Source organism: Vigna unguiculata, unplaced genomic scaffold (assembly GCF_004118075.2).
Source record: "Vigna unguiculata cultivar IT97K-499-35 unplaced genomic scaffold, ASM411807v1 contig_705, whole genome shotgun sequence".
NCBI classification, from domain to species: Eukaryota; Viridiplantae; Streptophyta; class Magnoliopsida; order Fabales; family Fabaceae; genus Vigna; species Vigna unguiculata.
The window spans coordinates 16,570-35,244 of NW_021011429.1; the positions used below are offsets into that span (position 1 = coordinate 16,570).

General features: G+C 32.1%; 1 protein-coding gene and 1 pseudogene across 1 annotated transcript; both read left to right on the forward strand.

Annotated features, from left to right (window-relative positions):
• The first annotated feature begins 2,027 nt into the window (after window positions 1–2,027).
• Window positions 2,028–5,918, forward strand: LOC114172932 (flavin-containing monooxygenase FMO GS-OX-like 2). The gene is made up of 7 exons (XM_028057099.1): window positions 2,028–2,718; window positions 2,884–2,954; window positions 3,651–3,800; window positions 4,019–4,101; window positions 4,454–4,589; window positions 4,944–5,117; window positions 5,656–5,918. The coding sequence occupies exons 1-7, from the start codon at window positions 2,193–2,195 to the stop codon at window positions 5,839–5,841; spliced, it is 1,326 nt and encodes a 441-aa protein (XP_027912900.1). The 5' UTR covers window positions 2,028–2,192; the 3' UTR covers window positions 5,842–5,918.
• Window positions 5,919–7,760: 1,842 nt separating this feature from the next.
• Window positions 7,761–13,870, forward strand: LOC114172933 (annotated as a pseudogene).
• The last annotated feature ends 4,805 nt before the right edge of the window (window positions 13,871–18,675 follow it).

Genomic DNA, 18,675 nt, shown 5'->3' on the forward strand with positions numbered 1-18,675 from the left:
GCAATGCCTCACCCTCTGAGAGCCGCCGTTATCCGCCCTGGCGTGCCTATCTTTGCCCGATAGCTCCGCCGCGAGGGTCTCCACGTCGTCATGCTCAAGGAAACCCCGAGGCTAATGGAAATTTTATTTGTGTTAATTCGGTAATATTTTATTCACTAACGTAAATATCCACTCCGTTCCTATTTTCATACCCATATGAACAAATGTTACGTGAATATTTGTATATTTTTCTAATATTTATAGATATTTACACGCAAATATTTATAAAAGAATAAATTAAAATATTTAACATAATTGTAAATTTAAATAAATATGATATATAATCTCCATAATTTTTAAATAAACTCTAAATAATCTATTTCATTAATGTTGAATAATAGTTTACAAAGAAATTATTTTTTTAAAAATTAATTAATAAAAATTAATTCATTCAAAATTAAAATATGTGTTTTACTAATCTATGTCTTAAGGACACTTGTTACGATAATTAATATGTATTAAATTCTATGAGAAATACATAGATAAGCGTAATATCAAATTATATCTAATCTAATCATCATTAATGTTATTTTATTTTATTTAAAAAACAAAAATATTCATAATTGTTGTATGCGTATTTCATATTTTATTTAATGTTCATCAATAAAAATTAAAAATAATCAAATAATAAAATAACTATTTTTAATGTTGTTAAAAATTAAATATAATTAAACATAATAAAGTTTAAATTAACAGAAGAACCAGCAAAAAAAATTGTTAAACATATAAAAAATTTATAAAAAAAACAACTATATAAAATGTTTTAATATAGACCTTAAAAATTCTAAAAAGTCATTATTCTGTATCAGCACATCTAAAACTTTAAAAGGATAGTTTGGTTTTATAAAGTTTGATATATGCATTTATACTATTTAATTAATGTATTTAATTATTTCAACTTTTAATGTAAAAATAAAATAATGAATGCAAATTAATTATTTTTAACCAGTGCCCTTAGTATACTAGTTAACATTTTTCTCAATGTATTAATATTTTAATTATAACATGTAACAGTATTGACAAATATAAATACTAGAATGTTCCTATTTGTCCCATTAATATGTGGATATAAAAAATACTCATATCCATTATACATAAATATTCATTTATAATATCCATTTTCTATCCAAATTTTATTTACGAATATCTGCTGTACGAATTTTATTGAGATTTCTAATTTAAACAAAATTTGTGTACAAAAAAACAAAAAAAGTTATAGGGTGGGATAGGTATAAAATTTTACTTCTAAGTGATAATCAAACATATCTCTGCTCCATCCCTTCCCATACTTATGTTGACCAAAAATAAGAATGAATTGTATCTTTACTTTTATTAATTTTTAATTTGTGATCTCTATTCGTTTAGGAGATTTTAGTTTTTATATATACAAAAGTCACACTTTTAATTTAGTAAGATCAAAATTACAAGTGAGATTAATTTCAGTGTAATAAAAAGGTTAAAATTCTCACCAAACTTCACTTTATGCATTGTTTAAAGTTTTTGGTTGATTTTTTAACTTTATTATCATTTATTACTTTTTAATATAATAATTAAAATTGTCTTCCGGTACTATTTTTAATAATTAATAACACTAATACAACTTCAAAATCATTTTATTATTAATCATAAATCAATTAAGGGATAGATACACACGATCTTTCTACACAAATATATATATATATATATATATATAGATATATAATTACACTTTAAATATTTACATTATATAATTAATTATACTCTAAGTTTTATCAATGTTTACACTTATTTTACTTTATATAATTAATTATATTTAATCTTGGACATAATTATTACGTATAAAACGTTAACTATATAATAAGCCTCAATGAATATTCACGTTTTATTCATTATAATAATATTAAAATAATTAAAAAGTAATATAGAAATAATAAATATAATAAAATAAATTAGTCTCACAGTTTATTCATAACCTTGCTTCACCTGATTCAAACGCTCATTACTTCTTTTATCTCTCAGTTTCCATGACCATGGTGAAACAAAGGGTTAAACAAAGGTTAAGATGAAAAGTTACATTCAACTTCTCTTCTGAACACTTTTTTCCATTCCAATCAAAGAGTGTGAAGAATAAGTGCTCCAATCACACCACCCATGACGCACCCTTCTCCATCGCAATGTCTCACCCTCTCCGAGTCGCCGTCATCGGCGCCGGCGTCGCCGGCCTCGCCGTCGCTAGAGAGCTCCGCCGAGAGGGCCTCGACGTCGTTGTGTTCGAGAAAAGCCACCACCTCGGAGGCACGTGGCACTACGACCCGCGGATCGATTCCGATCCTGTCGGCTCGGATCCGAACCGGGAGGTTGTGCACACGAGCCTCTACCGCTCACTCCGGACCAACCTGCCGAGGCAGCTCATGGGCTTTCTCGACTACCCATTTCCAGACCGTCCGGATGGGGACTCGAGGACTTTTCCGGGCCACGAGGAGGTGCTGTGGTTTCTGAACAAGTTCGCGGACGAGTTCGGGCTTCGCGGGTTGACCCGGTTCGGATGCGAGGTGGTTCGGGTAGCGCTAGTCGCGGGGAGGAGTGACTCATGGGTGGTTGAGTCAAGGACTTATGACTCTGCTTTGAGTCGGGAGATTTTTGGAGCTGTTGTTGTTTGCTCTGGTCACTTCACTCAACCCAGGGTGCCAACAATTCCTGGTAAGTAGAGAATAATTGCATACTTAAGTGAATGTGATCGCTCAAGCGACGCCATGGTCGCTCAGCTCAAGAGACACTGCTTCTCGACCAGGTTATGGCTTGTGGAGAGATGATAAAACAGTTCTCTTTCCACAGGGTTTCTCATTTTTGTGGTTTGTGTTTCAGGGATTGAAAAGTGGCCAGGATACCAAATTCATAGTCACAATTACCGAGTGCCAGAACCTTTTCGGGATCAGGTGCTGTAAACAGTGTTAAACAAGACTTTTCTATATCTCAAAGTAGTATCGTAGATTCCTAGTGGACCGTGATTATCTTCTAAGTCTTATTTTTTAATGCAAAGTAGTATCAGGCAACAATAACCAAATAGATAGCTGCTTCGTATTAATCAGTGTGTGTTGTTGAAGCATTTTTTACTTGTAGGCAAAGGACTCTGTCTTGCTTTCTTTCTCGGTGTAGATAGCAATTTATTGGGGAAAACCCAAGTCCCATATAAAATAAAATAGTGAGAGTGACAAAGCACAATATATATGTGGGACCATCCCACTTTATGAGTTTATTTTCTATGGTTGAATTATGTCTAAATCACTTTGTAAGACAGTATCAAAGTCTATCTTAGATACATTAAAATGGCCACTCACTATGTTATGCATGTTCCTAGAGTGGAATGGTTTTGCAGGAGGATTGAGTCTAAACCATTTTGTAAGAAATTAGCTCTAATGTGTTGATTTGGTATATTATGTTTTTTATTGCATGTATTGATTTCAGTTGATGTTTTACTTCCATGCTTAATAATTAAAGTAATATCATAGCTTTGTATATGACAAAGTATAAAATTCAATTGGATTTGAAATATATCACTAATAGTGTTTGATTAAAATATAACCCTAATTGTTTTGATTAATTAGTAAATACTGATATTTCCTTATTAACAGGTCGTGGTTGTCATTGGATTTGCATCTAGTGCCATTGACATCTCAATAGAAATTGCAAAAGTAGCTAAGGAGGTTCATATAGCAACTAGAAGTCCGGATGTAAAGGTTGTGAAGTTAGCAAATCATGATAACATGTGGCAGCATAAAATGGTATGCTAAACAGTTGGCAGTATAGCTTCTACAGTTTCCTTTTAATCAGAGAACATCTTTTTTACATTTTTCTGCTCTTTGGACATGGTATGAGGAATGAGATATTTGCTGTCTCCTAATTCATTTGGTGTGCGTGAGGATCTTTTTTTCTTTATTAGAACTAGCGTAATATGTAGGCATCCCGTGAAATAAGTTTCATATCAATCATGTCTGTACAGGTAAAATGTGTATCTGAAGATAGGATGGTTGCTTTTGAAGATGGATCCTCTGTGTATGCAGATGTCATACTCTACTGCACTGGGTAAGCATATAATATATTTTATAATATGATAGGTGTTTTTGGTCTTATTTTTCAAATATTTAACTATAAGTGTGTTTCAAGAGAAAGAAATAATAATGCTATATAGATGTTTGAGTTTATTATTTCAGAAACAATAAAATACTGGGATAACACTGCTTCACTAATGAGCTATTTTGAAATAGAGATTTGATCTTATAGCTATGACTTTGTTTTAAACTTCTTTTTCAAACTTTTGATCTTCAAACCGATTTTGTAAATTGATTTGAAAATAGTTTGAACAAGAAAACCAGAGCCAAGAAGACCTATATTCTGATGTTGGTGGCTTACAGTATCAATGGCTAACTTTTGACAGATACAAGCATCACTATCCATTTCTTGAAACAAATGGAATAGTGACCATTGATGATAATCGTGTTGGCCCATTATACAAGCATGTCTTTCCTCCTGCATTGGCTCCTTGGCTCTCTTTCATTGGTATTCCCGAAAAGGTAATTGAATTGGCTACAGTTTTCTCTTCTTGTAATGCCATTACTCCACTGTGAAAACATTTCTTCCCATGTTGAAAACAAGAATACATTCGACAAAGTTTTACACCATTCCCTTCCTACAAATTTTTTCTTTATCTCTCTTCATCACATCAGGTATCCTATTTCACATTCTTCTTTCTGGTCTCTCCTAGATTTTAAGAATTAGATTTATAATCAGCATTAGTCTCAAAAGTATAATAAGTTCAAAGTTTATGTGTACCTGGATTTTTATCATCATAAAAAAAGGCCATGTCGGAAAATTTACCAAAATTATATTGCTTGCATGTTGAAATGTATATAATTTACTGTGATCAGGACATCATCTTCCAAATGACGGAGTTGCAATGCAAGTGGGTAGCACGTGTTTTATCTGGTAAGGTCCTATTACCAACTGAAAAGGAGATGCTGGCTTATGTTGAGGAATACTATCAACAAATAGAAAAAGATGGATTTCCCAAACACATGACTCATTACTTGCATTTTAAAGAGGTACTTATCTCTCTTTATCTTTTCCGGCAATATTTGTGGATGAATGCTGAAAGATCTTTAAGCATTCACATACGTGTGTTTGTTTTAGCAGTTTTTAAAAGTAATCCATGTAGTGTGGTAAGATTTATTTGTAGCTTCAGTTTTGTAATAAATTGGTCTTCAAATACTCTAAATGTTTCATGAACATTGTTTTGCTTGTTACTCTAACTATTAAATCTTGTTCAGTTCTAAAATATCACATAACTTCTTTGGTAAAACTCCTCCAAGGTTTTCACATTGGAAAATACTAAAATGTAAAGTAGTTTGTGAAACACAATATATAACTTTTCTTTCTTGATCATGTTGTAGTTATCTTTTTTCTCTTCACTCATTTGCACCCTACTCTTTATTGGTAAAAATGTACTCTTCATAAGAAGTCCTTCATACTAAATGCTGTTTCTTTTCAAAATTTCTGTTACCTTTTGTTTTGTCTTTTAATGAAGGTGCCAAACATTAACTTTCTGATTATCTTTACACATTTGCAAATTTTTTCTTGTAGATTGGCTATTGCAATTGGTTAGCTGCTGAAGCAGGTTTGCCTCCTATAGAGCACTGGAGAGAGGAAATGTATTTAGAGAGCATCAAACCTTTATTACTTGGCACGCTAGAAAATTACAGAGATCAATGGGATGATGCTCACTGGAACGCAATCATTAAAGATGCATCTCTTACACAAATGAAATAATCTTGTAATTTCCCTATACAAGTATTATAATGACTTTTTTTTAAGGAAAAAACGAGTTTTATAGGTACTTATATCAATGATTCCTTCTGCCTGCCTTTCCCGTGGAATTTCTAATAGCAACGCCAAAATGAAAAGGAATTTATTTGGGGAAGAAAATAAACCAAAAAGAAGAGAAACAAATGAATTTCCAAAGAAAATTTATATTGGAGAGTACCATATAAATTTCTGATATCAATGACATTTGGTATTGATACGTGACATTGTCCTATCATGTGTCAGTGTTATGTATCATATTTGGAATTTTATATGTGAATAACAAAAAAATTTAAAAAAGTAAAATAAAAAATTACAAATTGACATGATTAACACTATTAGTAATTTTTTTTAAGATGATCTAGATGAGATATTCTTTCAAAAAAAAAATGCAATCAAAATAAAAGATTGAATGAATATCAACTTGAATTTTTTTAATCAAAATGAGGGTCAAACGAGTAAATAAGTTTTAATCTTATTACAATTTTTACAACCATTAAATGCTTTGATTGTGCAGAAAGTTACATTGGTAATTGTTTTGCAACGGAGTTTAGGTCGCCAAATAGGGAAACAAAAGTTAAATTAGATTTATGTTCTTAGGGAGGTATTTAGTAAATTCAGTTTGTGGTCTTTCAAAATGGTTTTTCGTACTTTATAAGCAAGAAAAAAGACCGGTCACATGCTTAATTTTCACCTTTCCATAAGATCTGAGAGTTGGTGGATTCTTGTTATAACTGATAACATGACTAGTTAGCGGGTGAACAAAATTATGTTACAAAAGTATGGATTACATGTTGAAAAGGTCTTTAGAGTAAGTAACTGAAGTGATTCAGTTGATCCATCTCTTACTATAAGGTCACCCAATGCTTGTTATCCTTGTCAACTTTGTGTTGTTGGGGAAGGTCTGGGACTAATGGAGGACGACCCATTTCCTACATACACGACTACCCAATACCTATTACCTTTGTCAAAAGAAGGATCTCTTTTGAACCATGGACCACATAGTAATATTTTAATTTCTTCCAATAGATTTGGCAATTAAACATACATGTTCATCGAAAATACAAAGGGTCATATCATCAAATGAAATATTTTGAATATCTTATTCTTTGTGTTTAAAATTGTAATTATGATTTTTGTCTTCTTATGATAGGTACATATAACTTTAGAAAATGCTTCAAGTGTTAGGATGCATTTGAATGTTCCCTCGTCTAACCAAATTGTTGTCGAACAACAAATTTGCAGAGAAAAAATTGAGGCAAATGAAATGTGAATTGTTGAACTTGAGTTTCAAGTGAGATTTGTACAACAAGTTTTGTGATGAAATGAATTGGTTAGCCAAAACTTGTGGTAACCATCATATTCACTCTGACTATTGTAGTTATTGTTTCCACACTCGTAGTTTATTTGTCTAAGTTAAAAAAGATGTGATCATAATAAAAAGAATCATTAAGTGTATATTACAATACAACTTTGTTTTCTTCGTGTTGTTGTCGTAGAGTTGTATTATAGATGCATGAACAAATTTATATATTTGCATACATTAAAGTCGAGGAGAAAAATCGATAACATGATAAATGTTGGATAAAATTGTAATGATATTACATACACATTGATATTGCATATAATATCAAAATTGATTTTTTTTTTATTATACTATTCGTGATTGACATAATCATGTATGATCAAATTAACAAGGTAATAGTCTTTCAATGTTTTCCTAACCATAAATAAGCCAAAGAATGATGTAAATTAATCATTGGTAGGAACTTTTGAATTTGTAGGCAGTTATTTTAAATAAAAAAGAAAAAAATATTACGGTAGATTATTTTTTCATAAGCATATAATTGATTTAACAGTTTTTTAGGATAATTGAATAGACACAGGCTACCATTTTTTCCCGTATTGTTTTCATGGCCGTTTCGAACTTCTTCCCTAACCTCCAAATTTTCCCTCACTTTCTCGTGCCCCAACCATTTTCCCTCGGACTTTCCCGCACTTTCCCTGTTGCGACTCCTCTATGCAGGGCTTTCCGAGAATGGCGGGAGTACGAGGAGGCGGTGAAGCGGAAGGACCTCGCCGGAGCTCTGAGGTTCCTGAAGTCCCTTGAAAGCGAACGCCAAGAGCCGCTCGTTGACGGCGTTCTCCGGCAACTGAGTTGACTCGGCTACGGTTCCTCGAGTCGGAACGGTTCGGGCCGCAGAGGGATTGGGAGGTTCTAGACACGTGCTTGAACGCTGACGACATGAAGCTTGTTGCTAACGCTTACAAGTTCCTCAAAGATAGGGGTTTCTTGCCCAATTTCGGTAAATGCAGAAACATTGGTGAGTTTTGGTTATCTTCTTCTCCGAGATAATATCAGTAATTACTAGTAATAAATAATATTAAGATAATTTTGCTTCTGCTTAATTATTTATATAGTTAGTATGCTTATAAAAACTTCCCCTTAGTCACAGCACTTGCATTTTAGCACCTCTGCGTTTCCTTTTAATCCATTTTAGTCTCTAGGTTGAGGACTGAGGTTAAAAGATGATATATACAGGGAGTAAAAAGGAATTTTTTCTAGTACAGAGAATAAGACTTTGTTTGGATCGGGTGATAGAAAGTGAGTGAGTTGAAAGAAAAAAGAACTAGAGTAGAAAATGAGAATGTTTGGATTGAGATAAAAAGGGTGGAAAGAGGAGAGATTTGAGTAGACAGTTTGTAAGTGCTGTGGTTAATTTCATAGAATACAAAACAGAGGTAATTGGTTTATTTATGCGATGATGGTGCTGTCCTTGTTTCCATATTATGTTAAATTACACGTGGTAGGAATAAAGAGCAGGGTGATTTGATAAAATTGGAATTCGGTTTCATACTTTTAGCATGCGTTAATAATCCATTCTGCCCCACTGAAATAGGTGATTTTTTAGCAAGAAAACTCACATAACCAATTATAGTAGGAGCATAATCAATTATATGGGCACACTAAATGATATTTTCTCTAAGACTAATAAACCTAGTATCCACTATTAATATATTTACAACATTCTAAAATTTTCTATAATCATTCCAGTGAAGGCTTTTCATGCACTCACTAACAGGTATTATTTTTCCTTTATCCTTTCCCCCTTTTTCTGGTGTCTTGTATAGTTTTGGAGGGACCGAGGAAAGTGACACCAGATGTCTTGAGCTACTCAACTGGTTTAGAAGGTACAAATATGAATTTTTGACACAATATTTTCCCCTTAGCTATAAATTGCTAAAAGTGCTTATTTAAGTTATGTTATGCTGTGACGAGTAACCTTTTATACAATTCTATGCTGCTGAAAAATGGTCATACTTTATAACTTTTCCTTTCTTTTGGGCAGTGACTAAACTTGCTCCCAAGAAGTGGGGTCTTTCAGATGGTTCAAATATTGTTTTGGCTGCATTTCTTGGTGGTGTTTCCTTTCTTATATCACAAGGAATTGACCTCAGGCCCAACCTTGCAGTGGTATTGGGCTAGCTGCTGCAGATGCTATATTCTTGGCGGTACTTGTTTAGCTCAAATCTCAAGTTATTGGCCACCATTTAGGCGCCGAATTCTTGTTCATGAAGCTGGACATCTAGTAACAGGTAAATAGTGTTGTTTATTTTGATGGATTTTAAAGGTCACATGCGGGGTTATACAATTTGGATTATGTTTGATTAATTGGTTACCCGTCTTACAAGGTCCATGATAATGAAATTTCAGCTTACCTAATGGGTTGCCCAATTCGAGGGGTGATTTTAGACCCTATAGTTGCAATGCAAATGGGCATTCAAGGACAGGTATTTTTTCAAGGACTGTTTATTTTTCCTCTTAATCCTTCATTGCAGTGTACAATTATATGTGTGTTAAATATGATTGAATATTTTTCATTCATTATCTTATGTTGATTTTTGAAAATTGACTACATTGACAGACTGGTTAATTCATCGGAGAGTTTAGTGATCAAGCTGCAGTGTCTTTGATTTTGAATTTTTTGTATTTCTTTACATTTGTATACCAATTACAAGTCTTGTTTTTATTTCCTATACTTCTACTTTAATAATTTTGTACATAATATGTTTCATTATTTACTTGTATTGTAGCAAATACGAAATCCTGAATCTTTAAGGTTTTCTTTAATTGTTCAAGATCATTTTACTTGCAGTAAATCCTTGTTTTTCAGGCAGGGACTCAATTTTGGGATGAAAACTTGCCAATAACCTTGCTGAAGGCCGACTCGATGGTACAACTTTTGATAGGTATGTATAACATTACAGCTTTAGTTATAGTGATACATTAGAAAGTTTTAGAGATTATGAGGATGAAATTTCTGAGTACCTTGAATGAGTTACTCAGCTGATCTAGTATCTATTTGCACTGGCAAATTTTGTGTTTATAAGTATGATTTTAGCTCCAAAGTACAATCATGGTATATTCTAGGGGTACAAAAATAACTATTTACATAAATCTGAAAATTAATTGCTACAAGTTCCAATAGGGGTTTAGCTAGTAATTCCAACAATTTATAACCGCATGGATAACTTAGGTCATCATCCCCTCACCTCATTTCCTGTCTAAATAAATGCCATTCCTTCAGCCTTTTTATGCCCAATTCCAATACCTAGGCCTTAACATTTTGTGGCATCACAATACAACTTTCTGACAGTGATACAAGAAAATCATAAGTGCACGATTGTCATCAAGTAATAATATCAAATCCACCAGGACTGCGTTTTTGGCTTTGTAATTATCATGGTTTAATGTCAATTAAAAGGGAAAGAAGTTAATTGAATTTGAGTTTTATTGTGAAATAAAGAATTCAAGGAGAAATTAAGAATTGAAATAGGAAAGCATATTAATTGGGATAAAATTGATGTAAGAAAACTTTCAGGGTTGAGTTTCACACCATAACTTCCTACTAATTTATTCTCTTAACCCTATTGCACTTTTGATTTTGTTTGAAGGTGAATTAACCCAAGGTAATTAGTTTCCCGCTCGACCTATCTAATTGAACTGAGCCCTACTCTCATAGTAGCTATGTTCAATTAAACTCATTAAGTTCTTTGCTAATTCATCGATTCTTGAAGGATTAAATCTACTCTTGTGATGTAAACCTAAATTCCTCCCTTTTAGCTCCAATGATTAGGACAATGAAAATAATTGTTTAATCGCTTCACAAATATGAAAACAAATAGAAGAGAAATCAGGAGGAGAAATGAAAAGAAATTGTAGAAAAAATAAATTAAACTTCAATATTCGTCAACTTAAGCTTTCAGAGAAGGTAACGACCCTGCCTTTAAAATAATGGTCTTAATAGCTTTTAGAGAAGGTCACGATCAGGCCTCTAGATGCCATGGTCATGCCTTATGAAAACTTCTATAATTTGTTTTTGTAACATCTTTCTAATATCTTGAGACTTGAGCTTCCTCAAGAGTTCTTGTTGCTTCTTTTCAATGGATTAAGTCCTCTTTTGACAACAGAATATGTGCCTACAACACAAGCATACCCAAGGATTAACCTGTACTAAGAAAAATTGAGAAAAATAGAAGAAATAGTTACGAAACTAAGTCAAAATATGCAAATATATTACTTCCCACTCTAAATGCCAAACACATTAGGCAACTTAAATCCATATGCTTAGGGCTTATGGACACACTGATAATAGAAAACCTTTACTCTACATCCCATACCATAAGATATCGTCCTGATTTATGAACCTGTATGCATGTGCATGATTGTGTTGGGTGAAACTTTGTTTTTTTTTCTGCCCTAGTGTTACTTTCATTCAATGAAAATATGTACCATGAAATGAAGGCATGTTAGCTTGTTTCATATTTTATTGAGTTGATACGTCATAAAAGGTCACCACCATATTTTTATTTAGGCTTAACAAAGGTCAATGAAAAATGTGTAGTCCCTAAAATTATCAAATTCTTTTTCTGTCCCAACTATTATTTTTAACATTTTCCGTACCCAGTAAATTTTATTTTATATTTAGTCCCTAAAACACTTTAGATAGCACTCTGAAAAGGGAAATGTATATCGTGATTAAAACAAAATAAAAATTTATTAGGGTCCAAATTTTTAAAAAGATTTATTAAGGACCAAAAACGTTTAAACCTTTTATTTAACATTAGACATGATTTTCTCATCCTTCTTACTTCATTACTAAGCCTATTTCTTTACCCTCTTTATTGGGTTTGGTCCTCCTAAGTGTTTTGGAAAATCAACTAAAATGTTCAGACCTTAAGTCCATTACGGCAAAGAATGGCCAATTTTTGGTAATTTTAGTATGGTCGTTGTCTCCATCACCCTAGGAGTAACACCCGCTTTCCTCTTCATCTCTAAAACCAGCATAATATGATGCACCACATATGGCCACCAGGGTCTGGCAATTCTAGTGTCTAAATCCAAGTTAGGTGGCTCCATGGTCGTTGTGGCTGGTTGACTGAAATGTCCAAGAATCAACCTTTCACAACAAACACATTCTCTCTTCTTCCAACACTTGCCACTAGAGAGCAAACTTTCCTGTTCGGTTCTGGTTTTCTAAAGTTTGCTTTTTCTCCAGAGTTTGTTTTCAACCTTTGATGTTCACTGGGCTTTTGTCTTCATGATTTTAATATAGAAAGTTAAGTGACTGTTTTCTTGCTTCGCCACCTTGAATTTCTCCCTCATCATGTTTCTTTTGCTCTATCTAGATCTTGCTTTCCATTTCTTGTTTTTGTTGGGTTTCTCGCTCTCGGGATGTTTCCTTTATAAGATTGCTTGTTTCCCCCATCAATTTATTATTTTTTCATTTCTCACACTTGAGCCATTGATCTTATTCTCTGCAAACCTTCATCTTTGTTATGTTTGCTTGTAGTTCAAATTGCTCATAAAGTCGTCCATAAGCACACAAAGCATACTGAGATTGATTTCCATTTCACTCCTCATCTTCAACATGTAACCGTTACATTGCCTTTCATCCCTTCAGTTGTGCAAATTATTAATTTATTTGCAAAACACACTTCATTAGCGTTTTGACTGGCAACTCTTGATCCTTCGTGCTATCCATCGTGAGTTTGAGTGGGATGCTAATATATATATATATATATATATATATATTATTATATATATATATATATATTGTTTGTCTTTATGTTATTGTTATACTTATTATTTATATCTTTGTTGTATCTTGTATCTTCAGACTTCTTGTTTAGGGTTATATCAGAAATCCTATTTCTTTTCCTTTTCATGTTCTTCATCCTTGTTTAATTCTTATCAATTAGATATATGCAGAATATAGTGAGATTTCCTTCTCTTCTTTATTCTGGGAGGCACCTCTGTCCTCGAATTCTGATATCTTATTCCCATCAATAGCTGTAATGGTGAAGTTAAATAATTTATTCCTAGCTGTAGGTTCTTCAGGTATTAATTAATTATTCCTGTTTCAATTCTGGTCACTATCTCAGTAAGCACATACAAGCTTGTCTTCTGGCCCATTTAGCTCTATGTTGATTGACCTACGAACATAATTTATTGCTGAAGTTTCGGAGCGAGTCCTCCTCCATCCCCCATCCCAATTTTTTCCCAAGTGAGACTGGTGCTTTATGTAACGCAACCAACCACTAACCAATGGTTTAGGTACTGCATGGTACTTTTTGCTGGTATTGCAGCTGAAGCTCTTGTATACGGTGAGGCAGAGGGTGGAGAAAATGATGAAATCTATTTAGAGGCATCTGTCTTCTTCTTGATCCTCCGTTGTCAACAGCTGAGGTCTTTCCACAACTGCTACATTGGTCTGGTGGTTTATATTTTGTGATATTAATATTTAAACTTTGACATTCTTGCATTTGGGCAGATGTCCAACCAAGCAGATGGTCAGTTCTGCAGTCATATAATTTGCTCAAGTGGCATAGAGCTGCGCACCGAGCTGCTGTTAAAGCATTGGAAAGCGGTGGCAGCATGAGTGTTATAATTAGGAGTATCGAGGAGACTCTGTATTGTAAAATATGAGTATCAGAAGCTATACATAAGAACATTTTTTTTTCAAGTTGCTTACAGGTCAGTACAATATATCATTCTCACTTTCTATTTATTTTTTAAATCTTTGAAGTAATTTGTTGTGTTCATTTTCTCTGGTGCAAGGTTCTGAATATGGATCTGACGTGAAGCTGCTTTTACTCCTGTATGTACTACATAGCATATTATGCAGATGGTCCACATCTGTTACGCGTTGTTACCAAGCAGACAGCAATAAAGGAATATTTCTGTTCACAGTGACCGTTATGTCTCGAGGCTGGACCCATCTTTCACCCAATAATGATACCAGTAGAGACAGTCATCGTGAGAACGGTAGCTTATCTTCAGAATAATTCTGAGTTTTACACAAATTGTGTAATTTTACCTGCATTATTACCCGTGCTAAATCAATCATGAGTCTTAGAAATGGTTTGTAAATTAATGTATTAATGTTTCTAGAATCTGGCTTTCTAGATTAATCAGTTTTAATTGGCTTTCTGGATTACTCGGTTTTAATTTGTATCTTTTTTCCCTCTTCCTGTTCCTTAATGGAACCCATGGTCCCAACTATCTATTATTATCTTGTGAAATACAACCACTGGTTCATCAAGTTTCTCAAATTTTAGGTTTAACCTGCCATCTCTACCCCAAGGAAATCACACTATAACACTACATTGTACAGTGCCCCCTCCTTTTCATCGTAGGTTCAGTTCGATTACTATAAAGATAGCAGTAGAAACGTTTTTATCCTGTGTTGGGCAAAACGCTTTATATTTCCGACACAACATTAAAGAATGACGTGTCGACTGTACATTAGTTGTTGGTGAAACAAGAGGTGAAACATAATCCCAGTAAATCTTGTAGTACAAATTTGAATTTGATTCATTATTAATGGGATTATGTCTAACCGAACTTTTCAAACGACAATGTAAATTGAGATTTGCATCTTACTATCACTCGTATATTATGATTTAATCTATTAGCAAGGTGAGATATCTCACAAATCTAAGTTGAAATGCATGCCTTAAGAATACGTGAGATAAAATAGTAGAAGAATTCTCTACTTGTGTACAACCTTCAATCTAAGACCTGAGAAGGCAACCAACAGTCAACTAAGCTCTTAAAGGAGTCCTCTTTCTCTTCATTATGGTTTTGGCTTTCCTCAGAAGAAATGAGTCTTTGGATATAACAAAACGTTGGCCAGTGCTATTTATCTTGCATCTTCTGCTATCAGTTTTCTGTTCCCTCTTTACATGCAACCAGAGCCCCCTGAACCGTTCTATTTTAGGCGTCATCCCTTGCTTTGTCTTCGTTATGCTACCTTGGCTTGGCGACCTACTAGGTACATGCAAAGGGCTATTTGTTTCCCTTTAAGAGTGAACTCAGCGAAGAAAACCGTTGATCACATTGCTTTGGAGAATTGGCTGCATCTTTTCTTTTGTTTTATTCTATCTGCAAGCTGATGGAATCGGTTAAAGTTGAGATATGCAGATAGATGACATATGATAGTGTACGGAGAGCTCAGTAGGTTGTGAAATTGTGTAAGGGAAATTTTTTCTCCCACCTCTTCTTTTTCGTTTTTTTAGTACTAATCTCTTTGCAAGAACAATGTACTTGTGTTGGATTATGTTCTTATAAAAGGCTGAGATGTAATAGTGCTCTCCATAGTTTCCACTTGTACTCTTGGAGCGATATATCTTGGATATTTGCTTGTGTTCTCTTCCGATGTGAGGTTGAAGTTGCTAACTTTTACTGTAATTTCAGAAGTTGTGCTAGTCATAAACACTCTTCCAGATAAGATGCTTTACTTCTTGAGTCGTACCACCATCTCCTCTTTAGGATGCTGCATAAGGTCTCTTTATAGCTTCTCTTTATAGTTGTAGCATCATTTTTTATATGATACGACAATTTTATAATTATAACTATTAAATATGATATTTACAAGATCTTTATAGACATCACTTTACATTGAAATGCTTTTAAATAATAAAAAATTGGACAAGTTACTACATTATTTACAACTTTCAACTTCACTTTATATAATGTATTAAGGAGATGTATTTGGCAATTCAAATAATACAGATATATTATATTTTGTGATGTTTATAACATTATGTAGACCCGTCACACGTATAAAGTGACGTTTATCAACGTTCAACAGACATTGTGTTGTTCATTGCATACTTTGTTCTTTTAGTTCCACGTCGAATAATTATGAGATAAGCTTATATCAAAGATAAATATATTACAACATTATTTTGAAATTTGGTCCCTTAACCTTAAGTTTGTCATAAAATCATTACGGTGTAGCGATACTGACAATCTTATGATCATTGACGTGGCAATGTGTAACAAAATTAAATGAAATGGATATTGTTAGAATTATAGACTAAGGATGTGTTTGGTTGTTAGGATATATTTGAAGACTAAATTTGAGTAATGAAAAGAAAAGTGGTGAAAGTGAAGTTGTTTGAATTAAGAAAGATGATGAGAACAAATAAATTTAGATGAAATTTATGAAATTAGAAATGATGTGATGAATAAAATAAATAAAAAATATTATTATTAATAAAATTGGATGTAACAATAATTATTATTTATATTAAATATTTTATTATTATAGTAATTATTGTTATTATTATTTATATTATTTATTTTATTAATTTAATAATAATAATTTATATTTAACAATTTATTTATGTTATATATTTGATTATAAAAATATAAGGGTTAAATATGTTTTTGCTTCTTTAATTCCCAGAAAATTTTAAAATTAGTCTATTTCGAAACTTTGGACCAATTTAGTCATTCATATTTTAAAATACGTGGATTTATTTCTTCTACCAAATTTTAAATCTATTATATTTATTTGATATTTTATACGGACTAAATTAATATAAAATTTTAAAATAAACTAATTTCAAAATTTACTTAAAAAATAAGAGAAAAAAAATATTTAACCCAAAATATATATAATGTGCATATGTTATTAATTTTAAGAGCATTTCTCTCCAAATCTTGCAAAGAATCTTTGCTAAGATGCTAAAAAAGCTGTCAGAATAAAATCGTCTCGTTTTATGTGTTTTTTCACATTGAAATTCCAACTTTCATTTCAAAGTGTTTCCGTCGTCGTCGTCGAAAACAAACACGGCCTAAATCTAGAAGATCTGAATTGATTTTTTTTTAAACTCACTAATATTTGCAAATAAACGAACGAAATTTTAGTTTCAGCTCTTGGCAATGATATATATATATTTTTTAAATTTCTAAATCACAACGTACACACAAATAAGACTTAGACGATATGAAGAGTAAGAGAAAATACAAAGAATTAAATTAATTTACTTTTACAAAAATATTATAATAGAGGATCGAATCATCACTTTTTTTCTTATCCTTTCACTTAATAACTCGGTTACCTTATCACTTCAATATTATACTAAATTGTTTAAGGTTTAACTATTCGGATGATACTTACTTTGGTATAAGTGTGTCAATCTGGTACTTGCTTTTAAAAAAATGTCAACTGCATCCCAATTTTGAAAAAGTATTTCATTAGGTCCCTTTCAGACGGAGTTGACTAACGTCGTTAGTCAACGTGCCACGTGTTAGTCTATGGTTTTTTTTTTAATTTTTTTGAAATTTTTTTAATTTTTTGAAAAAATAAAATAAAAAGGCCACGTGTCAGGTCCCTACGTGTGACAAGTGGAATTGTCAGTGTCACGTGACATTGCAATGCCACGTGTCAGTGTCAGATGTCATTGTGTTGATTTCGATTTAGTCCTATATATGTCTTTTTGTTTCAATTTGGTACCCATTTATGTATATATGATTCAATTTGTCCCAATTTTTTTAATAAGTAAATATTTTTGTAATCCATTTTTTTAAGATTAAAACTATTAAGTATAAATATTATTTGTACAAATGGTTTTACTAATATTTTTTATTAAAAATGACTTTTAACATATTATTTTATTAATTATTTTTTTTATTAAGTACTCATGTTTTGTTAATTATTATTTTTTTAACCCAAAATAGAACAATATTGTCTCTTACTAATTTTAAACCAAATTTCTTTTGTCAGAATGTTATACTAATTTTTTTATTATTAAAAATGACTTAATAAAATGACTTTTATCACTAATTTAGGGTTAAATATTTTTTGGTCCCTTAACTTTCAGTGAATTTGGAATTAGTCCATTTTGAAACTTTTGACCAATTTAGTCCTTCATCTTCCGGAATACGTGGATTTAATCCTTTTAATCAAATTTTGTTAGGTTATTTGATGTTCGTACGCATTTTAGGATTGTATTTGAGTTGTTTATACTGTTTGACACATTTTTGCTTTAATGTTAAGTCAAATGCTATTGTGAAATGCACTTGAAATGTCAAATAAACTTAATAAATTGATTAAAGGACTAAATCCACGTATTTCAAAAGATGGAGGACTAAATTGGTTCAAAGTTTCAAAATGGACTAATTCCAAAATTCACTAAAAGTTAAGGGACCAAAAACATATTTAACCCCTAAATTTTAATATAAATATCAAATACTTAATTTTGTAAAATTTTTATACTTATTACTTTAATTTTATAAAAAATGATTTTAATTATTAAAAAATTAGGTCAAGATTGAATCAGATATACATAATGGGTACCAAATTGAAACAAAAAACATATATAGAGACTAAATCGAAATCAACACAATGACATATGATAATGACACTGACAGTGGCATTGCATGCCATGTGGCACTGACAATGCCACGTGTCACACACATAGACCTGACACGTAGCATTTTTATTT

Coding starts and splice junctions, on each gene's coding strand:
- LOC114172932 (XM_028057099.1), top strand. CDS start 2,193: ATGTCTCACCCTCTCCGAGTCGCCGTCATCGGCGCCGGCGTCGCCGGC. Junction 2,719..2,883: donor CAGGGTGCCAACAATTCCTG/GTAAGTAGAGAA, acceptor TTTGTGTTTCAG/GGATTGAAAAGTGGCCAGGA. Junction 4,102..4,453: donor GTCATACTCTACTGCACTGG/GTAAGCATATAA, acceptor AACTTTTGACAG/ATACAAGCATCACTATCCAT.